Raw genomic sequence first — 12718 nt, forward strand, 5'->3', positions numbered from 1 at the left:
TACCAATCGTTCCCCGCATGGCATTCAGAGAGAGCGGGAATAAGTGTTTTCAAAACGTTGAAGTATTGAAGTGTTAGCTGTTAACTGATCATAAGTTATGTAACAGCAAATGATGGATCAGGCTGTAAAAATGCACAGTGGTACCGTCCTGTTCATTCCGCTCAGCACGCCGCCCCCTCCACTGTCTTAGAAAGGCTCTGGCAGCCACACTGGGCTCGTTTCTCAGCTCTCTCAGTCTGCTAATTTTATCCAGGCTGTGACCCACTTGGTGCCTACAACTCTCCTACTGCTGGCAGCACTCGCAGTGGACACACACACACACACACACTGAACACCTGTACAGGGACAGGGTTAGTGTGGCTCTCTGTTTAGATTGATCAGGTTGGCTTGTATTTATGAAACTACTGAATGGTAAGGGTTCATATTACCATTGACCTGTAGCTTGTTATTTATGAAACTACTAAATGGTAAGGGTTCATATTACCATTGACCTGTAGCTTGTTGTAGCATCACCAGCGATGGTGCAACTGATTTAAGTGGCAAGTTTATTGTGAAACTAAGTTGCAATGTAGCAATTAATGTTGATTTTACACTTGTCAAACTTTCCATCAGCTGGTGAAACAGAATGCAGCTCTACTGGATCACTGGATAACTAAAATGCATGAGTATTTAATGTGTGGCCTTTACCTCACTTCTGATGTTAGATAATTGCATTGTGGGTTTAATTGTACTCAGTTGATTTGATTGCTTTCTCCAGTGCTCCTGTCGTCATTTACCGACACAAGACCATGCTTCTCTCACACTCACCCATCAGGCTCAGCATCTCTATTCAGCACACGTCGGCCTCTAACCAGGAACATTATATAGTGGTGTCTGAATCACACGAGGTAAGATGTTGAGAAGTGTCCGCCGCACTATTAGCTGCAAAAGCACTCGTCATAATCAATCATAAAACACCATCAGGCTGCACGTTTCCTTTCAGATTAACAATATTTGAGTCGTGGTGCATTGAAGAAACCATTAATACTTTCATAAGGAATTGACCTTTTACCAAATAATGAATTTAAGCAAGGCAAATTCGTGCAATTAGTGCCCACATTTAAAAGGTGGGCACTAATTGCCCACCTTTTAAACGTGGGCAATTAGTGATTTGTATTAAGCAAAAAGTATATATAATAATATAAATGTAAAAATCAATCAAAATAGAATAAAATGAGAAATAAATTGAAAACACATTAAGTAGATCAAATAAAGCAGACAATAGGGTTACCAGGCATTGGCAACCACTTATTTTGGCAAACAGCAACATGTACACCCCAGTCTCTTCAGCTATATGTGAGAGAGGATAAGCAGTGTCAGCAGAATCAAGCCAGACTGGAGGTGATCTCTGAAAGGTGAGACGGTGGACGGGGTGATGTCGTGGAGCTTCGCGCGAAGACTTCAGTGCTGCAGGTCAGAGGATCTGTGGAGGGAAGCAACACAAAGGTTCAAGTGGAGAGAACAGATAAACAAGCAACCATTGATGACAGCAGCTGCACACGCTAACTTCAGTATTTTTTATTCTTTAAAAGATCAAACACAAACTACAGAGAAATTTGTTTCGCTGCTATAATTAAGCTTTTACTCTTTTACGTCTTACACTTATTAACTGACGTATAGTATCTTAATTATAAGTTGACTTGAAATGGTAACCCTATTAAAGCTGTCACAGAAAGAGATTAGCAACACTAAACGATCATATAATTCTTGTATTGGATCGAAGATGGGCAGAAGTTATGTGAAAGACAAGCAGGCCGTGATCACGAGCCAGCCGAGGCTCTACCACTGAGGCTCCACCACTGACCCTCCACCACTGAGGCTCCACCACTGACCCTCCACCACTGAGGCTCCACCACTGACCCTCCACCACTGAGGCTCCACCACTGACCCTCCACCACTGAGGCTCCACCACTGACCCTCCACCACTGAGGCTCCACCACTGACCCTCCACCACTGACCCTCCACCACTGAGGCTCCACCACTGAGGCTCCACCACTGAGTCTACACCACTGACGCTCCACCACTGACCCTCCACCACTGAGGCTCCACCACTGACCCTCCACCACCGCTGGCTACACCACTGACCCTCCACCACTGACCCTCCACCACTGAGGCTCCACCACTGAGCCTCCACCACTGAGGCTCCACCACTGAGCCTCCACCACTGAGGCTACACCACTGACGCTCCACCACTGAGCCTTCATGTGTCGTTTACAGTGCTGCAATAAGGATGTCCTTTTGAACTGATGACTAATTGGAGTTGTAAGTGACGTGCTAGTTTCCAAGTATGACTGAGTGATCAGCAGACATAGCTTAGGTTTTCTCGTAGCAATGAGACAGCTCATTGGGTAACCCAGGGTCAGACCTCATGGATAGTGAACATGGACTGTTGTGTCATCAAGAGCCACAATGTCTAATGTAGAGCAGGACACTGCACGTCTTAACTAGGCATATATTCTTATTTTCAGAATAAGTCAGCCTATTTAGCGATCACATCAATTTGCATGTTAGTGCTACTATTCATCTTCTGAACAGTGTGTCACTCCCTCAGTCTCAATCACAGTACATAATCAAATGAATAATGACAGATCCAGTTGACTTGATCCTGGTATTATGCTTGCTGGCTCACTGTCACACTGTGATGGCTGCTGGGACACTTGGGAGACAGAGTCATTATTAATGGGATTAGTTACAGCTGTGCTTTTCCCCCTATGACAAGTCAAAATGTCTGCTGTGCTCTTTCTTCTTTCTGTTTTATGTTCTGTATGTTCTGTAGGGCTGTGTATTGGCAATAATCTAGCGATATGATACGTATTATGAAACGGGTTACGATTCAATATATTGTAATACTGTAAGCAAGGCGATATATAGCCCTAAAGCTACTTCCTTCTCAGTTTGCCTTGTTACATTGTTACAAGGGGAAGATTGAATTCTGAATAACAGAACACTCATATAATGCTTTCATGTAGTACTGAGTACTTATTGTGAAAGTAGCAGGCTACCAATGGTTCGTTGGGGAATAAATACTCAAGGTTCTCTGAAAAGCCTTTGTTATGCTTCGTGTAATTGTACCCTGATGTTTGCTTTCTCTTATAGTTTTCTTTCTTAATGACAGATAGTGATATTTTATGTCAATAAAACTGCAAAAAATACTTTGATACTTGATGCAAATCCTACACAAACTGCATGTCATCCAAATTTCATAACATAGCATAACAGCCGTTATGGCCCTAACAAATTTCCATTTTCATAAGAACAAGTTTCCTACCGCAACTGTTAAGTTAAGTTTTAGCCCCTTTTTCGAAGGAAACGTTGAGTTTCGATGGTTTTGGGTAATGATAAAGAGGTCATCGGTACAGAGCACAGATTCTTATTCAAACATCAAAAAGTATTTGAGGTCATGGTTACCCTGGTGCTTATGTTCAAGATCATGTCACGATTTTTTAGTGTTGGGTCGTGTCCGCTTCGATGTAAATATGGGAAAAGAAGGGATAAAAGTGCTAGTGTTGTTAGTACTAGTAGTGACTTTTACAGACTCTTAAAAAATCTGATTGATATCCAAAGATAACAAACTCAGCAAAACTTCTACCAGCTTACAATGTTATATGATGTCAGAGTGGGCCATTCTATAGTTGTGGTGTGATTTGATGAGGTTTGGAGAGTCACGAGGATCCACAGACTCAGTTGTGAATTATTATGTGGAGAGTTATTTTGATTGTTGCCCACTAACAAACAAGTGAAGGGACATATCATGTGGGCAAGAGCTGTGTCTGACAGTGTCCAAAATACTCACCAAGGAAGCTCATGAATTTCATATTTTGACAGATGCTCATGGAAGGTTAATAATGAATAGATTTATTCTATTTTGATTTGAAAGACTACAACTAGAGGTTACACATAGCTGATTGTAAAGCTGACATTAAAGTTAACTGAACTTGAAGTCCCAACATTTGAAAATGTCATCAATGAAAACACAAATTTAAGCACTTTAGTTTGACATTTGTCTTTACTTTCATGAGCACCAAGGTGGAATTTGAAAAGTTTAATTTTCTGGAAGCTGTGAACAATTCTCGTACCTGATGATAACATGAAACTTTTGTAAAATAACAGAAGATGTATTTCTTTTATCGTTATTGTTTCTTTAATTTTACGTCTTATAACCAATTATGTATGGTATTAATCCAAATTTTTATTAGAAAAAATTGTATCTGTAAAATGACATTAATTTTTTGTATTTCTAATCATATAAACTTGGAATTTTACATTTCTTTTTCAACCTTATTGAAGACACAAATACCTTTTTATTTAACAATAAATCAATATAGATTGACAGAACAACTATTCTATTACTACTACCTTTCCCTCTTTTCAATAATAAAAACCTTATTTTAACAGTTTACAAATTAAAAAAGATATTATTCACTGATGAAAACACAATTATTCATTTTTTTATTCCATAATTATACAAAACATCTGTCTGAAATTACAGAAACAATACTTCTTTTACTGTTAAATTTCACAAATTTGATCTGATTGAAAAAAATGATTTACCATATTAAACTTGAATTCAACAATCTGTCTATTCTAAAAAACGTAATACTATAATGTATCTTGATGAATGAAGCATGCATTTTTGTAATGCTCCATCATTAAAACAAACCCTTTCCCTTGCTTCAATACGCTAGCCTTTTAGCCAAAAGGAGCCAGTCTGATTGTATTCACCTCACTAAATGTCACTATGATGAGAGAGTATGTCCCTCTGATTCCAGCATTCAGTGTTGTCTACATGTCTGCATGTTTGGGTGTGACTGAGGTACGGCCCTGAGAAGAAGGGCCTGTGTTGTGACGCAAACTGCATCAATCATGTTCATGTTGCTTGGGTTTAGGTTCCCTATCAATTTGGAATCTAATTTATTATGCTGTCTGGTAATATCAAGAGCCTGCTTCTAAAGTATTTGGGGATCTGCACTCAGTTCCGTTAATCCTAACAATACTCCATGTGTGATGCCTAATGTCCCTGTTGACTCTGCCACATGGAGAGGATGGTGATGACTCAAGTCTCCTTTCTGTTCTCGCTCGATCTCCAGGTTCTTCCACTTATTCGCTCCCTGGTAAATGTTGTGCTGTTAGCGGAGCTGCTAATTGGGCTACTTTTAGCTGGGTTGCGTCTGTGCTGCATCGTCACTGTCTGCCCTGTTTAACCTACAGCTACTTTACTAATCTGCTCCTGAAGGAAGCCTTGTTCCTCGTGTGAGAGAGTGAGTTGGACTGCCATGTTAGGAAGGCTGCATAACACAACTGTCATTTGAAAAGTTTCACATCCTCTTCTTTTTGTATTTCATTGCATTTATTGTTCATGAAACATTTTCAATAAAATACTAGTTATTTTGTCGTTGCACATTGAGTTGAGTTTGTTTTAAATCAAAGCTGTTTGTTAAAGGTCCCATGAAATCAGTTATTTTTTTATCACATCTGTATTGTGCCCAACAATGACAAAAAAAGTTTAGCAGGCATTGTTAATGGTATTTTAGAGTTTGTCGTTTATTTTAAAACCCTAAAAATGTTGATGAGCCATCCTGCTTTCTGGCCAAATACTCATTTTGGGTCCAATTAAAGGCTTTTTAATATAGACGCAGGCTTGGCATCGGGATGAATCAGCTCCATCACAGGCATGATGCTGCTTCTCTTCTTCACCAGCATCACTGCCGGCTTCAGATCCAAAAACAACTTTTTCATGTTCTCCTTCCTCCATTTCATCCCTGTCTCATTCATGGGACAAATCCGTGGCTGTGGGCGATGGTGCGATAAGTCCTCCACAACAGAGCAGGCTGTCCTCCATGTTGAGCTAGTAGCTGCTGTCAATGTGAAATTTAGCGGGAACATAACACACGTCCATCCATCCATCCCTGTCTTACAGTTGTTACAGGAAACACGTAAATATACAGATTTAAATAGCAGTCTGCTAGCTATTTCATGGAAAGTTTAAAGTTTATAGAGTCTCAACCTACGCAGTGTAGAGCGTAGAGTTGATGTGTGGAAGATTGAAAAAGAAGTAGACAAAAGGAGGTGGTTGCTCCAATTTGGGTTTTCAAAGGTACTCTAGTCTTGGCAATGCAAGAAATCATCAGAAAGTAAATTAAAACACATTTAAAATAAGTCCTGAACTGGGAATGGGATGATTTATTTCAGTGTTAGAACATGAACTGACCTGCATTCAGAGGTTTCTTTCTGACTGGCTGACTGCCCTAAATCTTTCAGTATTAGTCCACTATTTGTACTCAGAATTTTAATCCTCTTTTAATCTACCAGAGGAATGGTGTCAAAGTTCCATCCCTCTGTTTGACAAACATTTTAAAAGCGTGCAGGGACCACAGTATTACTGCTGTTAGGGGACAGTGTTGATGGTGGATGTGCTCATATCATATAATAGCAGGTTATTAACCCAATCAATCATTTACCTAAAGAACTAAATCCAAATCACAAAGGCAAATGTCTCTCATTTACTACCATGTACATGTTTAAAGAGTCATCTTCTCTTCCAAACAGTACATTGCTTATGAAAGGTTAGATAAGCTCAAATGCACTTTGATTATCTGATATCTGAAATCATTTCCATGCCTATTATTCACTCTGTGACATATAATAACATGTTTTCCTCTATATGGTGGATGTATTTAATATTCTGACACTAGTTCTTTTATACATTTTTTTAAAAATCAGTTGATTTGATTTTACTGAATTATTATTATCTCAGGTATTGTTCTTCTGTTACAGAGTAAAAACAAAAGTCACATGAAAAGTTCTGATAAACTGTGTGTGTTACGACTGGAGAACCACAGGGAAGAGCAGGACAGGCCCCCTGCTGGTCAGTAGAGAGAATGCAGGTTTAAGAGACCAGAGGTCTCCGCCTGGTTTAAATACACTGGGCAGGTGTAGGTGATTACACACAGGTGGATCTACACAGGGGCGGGGCAGACAATCACAGTGGCGGGAAAATACACAAAGGCAGGAAGTGAATTGACCTGAAATGAGACAAGAGGTAGATAACACAAAATAAAACAGGAAAAAAGTAAAACTGATGAAATACAAATAAAAACATAACGGCAGGACGAGACAAAAGAAAGGAGCCAAATCAGCAGCTGCAGAGAGAGGTGACACTCAGCTGATACTGCGTTTCAGCCAAGTTTCATGTTCTAAATGTGGAACCAGAGACTGTATATATATATAAGTGTGGAACACACCCACAATGTTATTGACCAAGAGGTGCATGCTGGGTCTATAATTCTCATGGTGGATCCTCCTGCAGTGACCTCACTGTGGAACTTCATCCCTCCTCCTGTCCCTTCGTCTTACTCAGTCCTCTATCTGCTCTCTCTGTGCAGCTACTCAGTGAAAAGATCAGTGGGGCAGAGGGGACCAAGCTGGATGAAGACTTCATGGAGATGGAGAGGGTGAGTTCAGTACAGGAGTCTGCTCAGCAGTGAACATGGTCTCATGATGGTGAGACTTTATGATTTCATAAAGTACAAACAGCTCATCCTCAGCTGATAAAACACTTGTGGTGGTCATTGATCTCCCAGATTTCACCTACAAACAAGTCTGATGAAGGACTGTTACTATGAAGATATCAACACAATTTCCTGGCTGGACTTTGCCCTTTTGATTGGAATTAGTGTTTGATTAGATGTAAGTTATACATTTCTGTTGTCAAAGGAAGAGTTCAACATTTTAGGAAACTGGGAAGATCAACATCAATCTCATTTAGTCAGTCGTCCAATCTCAGCACCCTTCTTTTTTTTTTTTATTGTGTCAGTGTACACAGAGCAACTCAGAATAACATCATGACAGCCTTTAAACCTTTACAACCAGCAGCAAGCAAGCACCCCAAACAGGTAGGTGAGGGAAAAGGCCCAGAAATGTGCAGCGAGCCTGTAAATAGCGAAGCTGTCTGTTTCATGACCTTATATTCATGTAAGAAATATCCAAATATCAATGAGATGGTTATTAAGGAAAACTAAAATATTGGACATGATAATCATCCGCTTATAGTTATCAATTTGTCCTGGACATACGTGATGACTATAAGCTGTGTGCACATAATAAAACATATTATTAGTCACTTAAAGATGAATTTATATCTAAATGTCTAAATTAACTCAACAATTGAAACACTGCAGAATTACTCTGGCGACACACTCCAGCCTCCATATTTCGGGGTTGAAGTTGATCTCCAAGTTTATTTTAACTGGCATGAAAAGGGTGAAGTTCAAGTTGAAGAGTTTAGTCGCACTTTGGATTTTTTTTTCAGTCCTAAGTATCGTCATTCACATTTTGTTTAAAATAGTGTAACAATGAACCCAGCTTGGGTCTGAATCACTAACTGAATGTAGTGTTTCAAATATCCTCTAGAACAAAAAACGTATTTACACATAAATGCAACATCTCTTTTGGAAACGTTCTTGTCTTGCTCCTTTTAGAAAATTGAGGTGACCAACAAGTCCGTGTTTGACCTCTTGTCCAAAACAACAGAATACCTCCAGCCTAACCCAGGTAAGAGAAAAAAGATGGATCATATGTTATTCTGTTAAAGAATGTACAGTTACTGTATCTGCCACTACAACACCGTCCTGTGTGTGGTATATCCATGCTGAATCCTGTGTGTGGTATATTCATGGTATATTCATTGTTTTCCTCCATAGCCTCTCGAGCCAAACTGAACATGCTGAACACAGTGTCTAAGATCCGAGGGCAGGTGAAGACCACTGGCTACCCTCAGACTGAAGGCCTGATGGGAGACTGCATGCTGCGCTACGGCCATGAGCTGGGAGACGACTCCGTGTTTGGTATCGATTCTCATATTCCAGAAATTCCTAGATAGTGGACAGGGCTGCAGAGAGGTGACTGGGTTTCTCATTCAACACTAGCATCTGTTGAATTATTGCTGTTTGACTGCCGCAGAACTGAGGAGCACTGACACACTCCTCCTGGATTTCAGATTTGTACAATGATAGAATTGTACAATGATAGAATTGTGACTAATAATAATAGTAATGATAGTAGTAGTGGGTGTCAGCAGGGCCACGGCAGGAGGCTGGACCACGATCCAAATATAACCACGATCCATGGAAACCTGCAAGGAAAGAAAGCACAAAGACTCTGAGGAAGAAGCAAAGTCAGTAATGTGAATTAATGGAACATGAATTCATACAGAAGGAGAGAGAGAAGAGGAGAGAGGAGCTCAGTGTATCCTAGGAAGTCCCCCAGCAGTCTAGGCCTATAGCAGCATATATAGGGCTGGTCCAAGTCAAACCTGAGCCAGCCCTAACTATAGACCTGAGCCAGCCCTAACTATAAACCTGAGCCAGCCCTAACTATAAACCTGAGCCAGCCCTAACTATAAACCTGATCCAGCCCTAACTATAAACCTGATCCAGCCCTAACTATAAACCTGAGCCAGTCCTAACTATAAACCTGAGCCAGCCCTAACTATAAACCTGATCCAGCCCTAACTATAAACCTGAGCCAGCCCTAACTATAAACCTGAGCCAGTCCTAACTATAAACCTGAGCCAGCCCTAACTATAAACCTGATCCAGCCCTAACTATAAACCTGATCCAGCCCTAACTATAAACCTGAGCCAGCCCTAACTATAAACCTGATCCAGCCCTAACTATAAACCTGATCCAGCCCTAACTATAAACCTGAGCCAGTCCTAACTATAAACCTGAGCCAGCCCTAACTATAAACCTGAGCCAGTCCTAACTATAAACCTGAGCCAGTCCTAACTATAAACCTGAGCCAGCCCTAACTATAAACCTGAGCCAGCCCTAACTATAAACCTGAGCCAGTCCTAACTATAAACCTGAGCCAGCCCTAACTATAAACCTGATCCAGCCCTAACTATAAACCTGAGCCAGTCCTAACTATAAACCTGAGCCAGCCCTAACTATAAACCTGAGCCAGTCCTAACTATAAACCTGAGCCAGCCCTAACTATAAACCTGATCCAGCCCTAACTATAAACCTGATCCAGCCCTAACTATAAACCTGAGCCAGTCCTAACTATAAACCTGAGCCAACCCCAACTGTAAGTGTAATCAAGAGGAAAGTCTTAAGCCTACTAAATGGGACAGAAACTGGACCTCTCCTGTCAAACCAGCATAACAGCTGAAGGCTCTGGCTCCCATTCTACTTTACAGTATAACATAATTGGCTGTAATGTTTTCCAGGTTGGGTGTTAAAGACTAAGAACAAGGCTTTCAAAAAATTAATTTATATTGTTAAGTTTAGGTTTCGGGTTGATTAAAAGGCTAGAGTCAAAGATGGCTGCTACTCCACCTCCTCGGCCGCTGCCTCTATAATGTAAGTAATAATATGACTCGGGGTGTGAATTAACTTAAACTGACGATGACAAAGCCAGGTTTCAGTAAGATTAAATAAATAACTTACTGACTACTCACAGTGCTGAAAGCGCTAACAGTTTTCACCTGGGGGGGGGGGGGCCGGAGGGTGCCGCCAAGGGTCGGGACGGCGTTATCAGCTGTAAAGGTTGTATGAGCGCATTGCAGAGAGGCGCCCATGAGCTAGCCGGTGGGGCACGCTTACATGCACTAAAGGAAACTGTCTATCCATCTCCTCCGCTCCGTTCATTACTATGGACAGCGGCGCATATACACACACACACCCACACACACACAACGAACAGCGCTGTCCCCCTGTGGCACCATAACCAGGGACAATGGATGGAACACGTCCTATTAACTTGACCAATATAGATTTGACCAATCACATTCCACCATGTAAATTCTTAGTTTGGGACCCCCTGGAACAGGCCTGTATTCTCTATTTGCCCCATTCCTATTCTTGACTCTCAGGTGTACATTTTATCACCTCATTGTTTTCTGATGTGTTTCTGTTTTAATTTGAACACAGCCAGACACGGTGCATGTCTTCAAAGGATTTCTGTGATTTCGCACCCCGCAGGTTAACTGAAGAGATGTGCTTTGTCTCTCTGTCCTGTAGGCTGTGCTCTGGTGGATATGGGCGAGGCCATGAGGCAGATGGCAGATGTGAAGGACTCCCTGGACATAGGTGTCAAACAAAACTTTATTGACCCCCTGCAGAATCTACAGGACAAGGATCTCAAAGAGATCACGGTACAACTTTTTTGTATTATTACAGGCAGGGAGAGAGCTGTTTGTGTGTGCTTGCTTTGTCTCCCTCACTTTTTAGTGAAACTGCTAAAACATTTTCAGCAGGACCTTTTTACCTTCTGATATATCCGGTAAAATTGCTGCACTCCCATACTTGTTACCATGGTTACAAAAGATGTAACTGTTCTGAAAGTGAGACTGAACTGGTGACTAAACTTCCAAGGTCTTGCGTTGCGGTTCTGTCTTCCATGTGGACCATTTGTGTTCAAGTTTACAAATGGACAAAGTCCCAGTTCTCGGTCTGTGTTTCGTTCGTGAGTTAGTTTAAACAGCACCAAACAGCTTAGTTGTGAAAGAACAGGAACAAATTGATTGTGCTTTGTGCTCCAAAAATAACTTTCCACTAACGTTTCACTTTCCCGATGCATTGTGTTGACATGTTCCTCTTTGTGTCTGCAGCACCACCTGAAGAAGCTGGAGGGCCGCCGGTTGGACTTTGACTATAAGAAGAAGCGTCAGGGGAAAATCCCAGACGAGGAGATCCGGCAGGCTGTGGAGAAGTTTGACGAGAGCAAAGAGCTGGCGGAGAGGAGCATGTTCAACTTCCTGGAGAATGATGTAAGAGAGGAGAGAACTTCTAAATGAAGAACAGACCAATAGGCAGTAGAATCACGAGCATTGTCTAGCGCCTGGTGAAGGCTGATATTTCAGAGTGGCCAAAGAGTCTAACTTGCACAAAACATAGTCAGATATAAAAAACAGTCAGATAACGGATTGATGAGTCAGGCAGACTAGAATAACATGTTCAACTAAACAACCCCTTTGCCCCTGTTAGACGAGACACACTTAGGCATGATTTTAAAATGTAGTAACATTCAGTATATACAAAGTCAGATCATTTCTTATATCTGTCTGTGTGTGTGTGTGTGTGTGTGTGTGTGTGTGTGTGTGTGTGTGTGTGTGTGTGTGTGTGTGTGTGTGTGTGTGTGTGTGTGTGTTCTTGTGGCCAATAGGTGGAGCAGGCGAGCCAGCTGCTGGCACTGATCGAGGCGGCCGCAGAGTACCACAGGCAGTCATGTGAAATCCTGCAGGAGCTCAGTGGAAAGCTGCAGAAGAGGTGAGGGAAGCGCTTCGCTTTGCCGTCAGTAATTACTTTACAGCATTCATCCCCTGTGGGAGGACGACAATCTCACTCTGGTTCTGCTGTTCAAAAAGTGATTTCACTCAGAGTGGTTGTGACATTGAAAGCATGAATGACAGCAATGAGAGTAGTGACAGCAGGTCTGTGAGCAGCCCAAGAGCAGCCATGACTACTGTCTCAATACCATGGCCAATGAGATACCTGCGTTTCAGTACCAAAACCAAAACTATACTCTTTTCCCATAGTATACTGTAGACTTGACTTTACTGAGTACGAATGTGATTTATTTTCCAAAAAGGGAAGAAAAGTCAAACTTGTCAAAAAGTTAGTTGGTTACATGCATTGCTCTGTGTTGTGTTCACACAACCAAACTCAACTAACGCTCC

The 12718-nt window shown here is 41.4% G+C and overlaps 1 protein-coding gene across 3 annotated transcripts in view; it reads left to right on the forward strand.

The window, feature by feature from the left end:
- The window catches only part of sh3gl3a (SH3-domain GRB2-like 3a), a 40839-nt gene that overhangs the window by 20587 nt on the left and 7534 nt on the right, over positions 1-12718 (forward strand). For 2 of the 3 annotated variants that reach the window (XM_076109921.1, XM_076109922.1), the window contains exons 2-7: positions 7422-7490; positions 8517-8589; positions 8739-8882; positions 11061-11194; positions 11651-11809; positions 12205-12308. In XM_076109921.1, the coding sequence (XP_075966036.1) occupies positions 7422-7490; positions 8517-8589; positions 8739-8882; positions 11061-11194; positions 11651-11809; positions 12205-12308 (683 nt within the window). Of the gene's footprint in view, positions 1-7421; positions 7932-8516; positions 8590-8738; positions 8883-11060; positions 11195-11650; positions 11810-12204; positions 12309-12718 lie in introns of those variants that run through there. The other variant, XM_076109923.1, reaches the window with a different exon arrangement.

This window comes from Anarhichas minor, unplaced genomic scaffold, assembly GCF_050575085.1.
Source record: "Anarhichas minor isolate MPS153535 unplaced genomic scaffold, ASM5057508v1 ptg000042l, whole genome shotgun sequence".
Taxonomy (NCBI): Eukaryota; Metazoa; Chordata; class Actinopteri; order Perciformes; family Anarhichadidae; genus Anarhichas; species Anarhichas minor.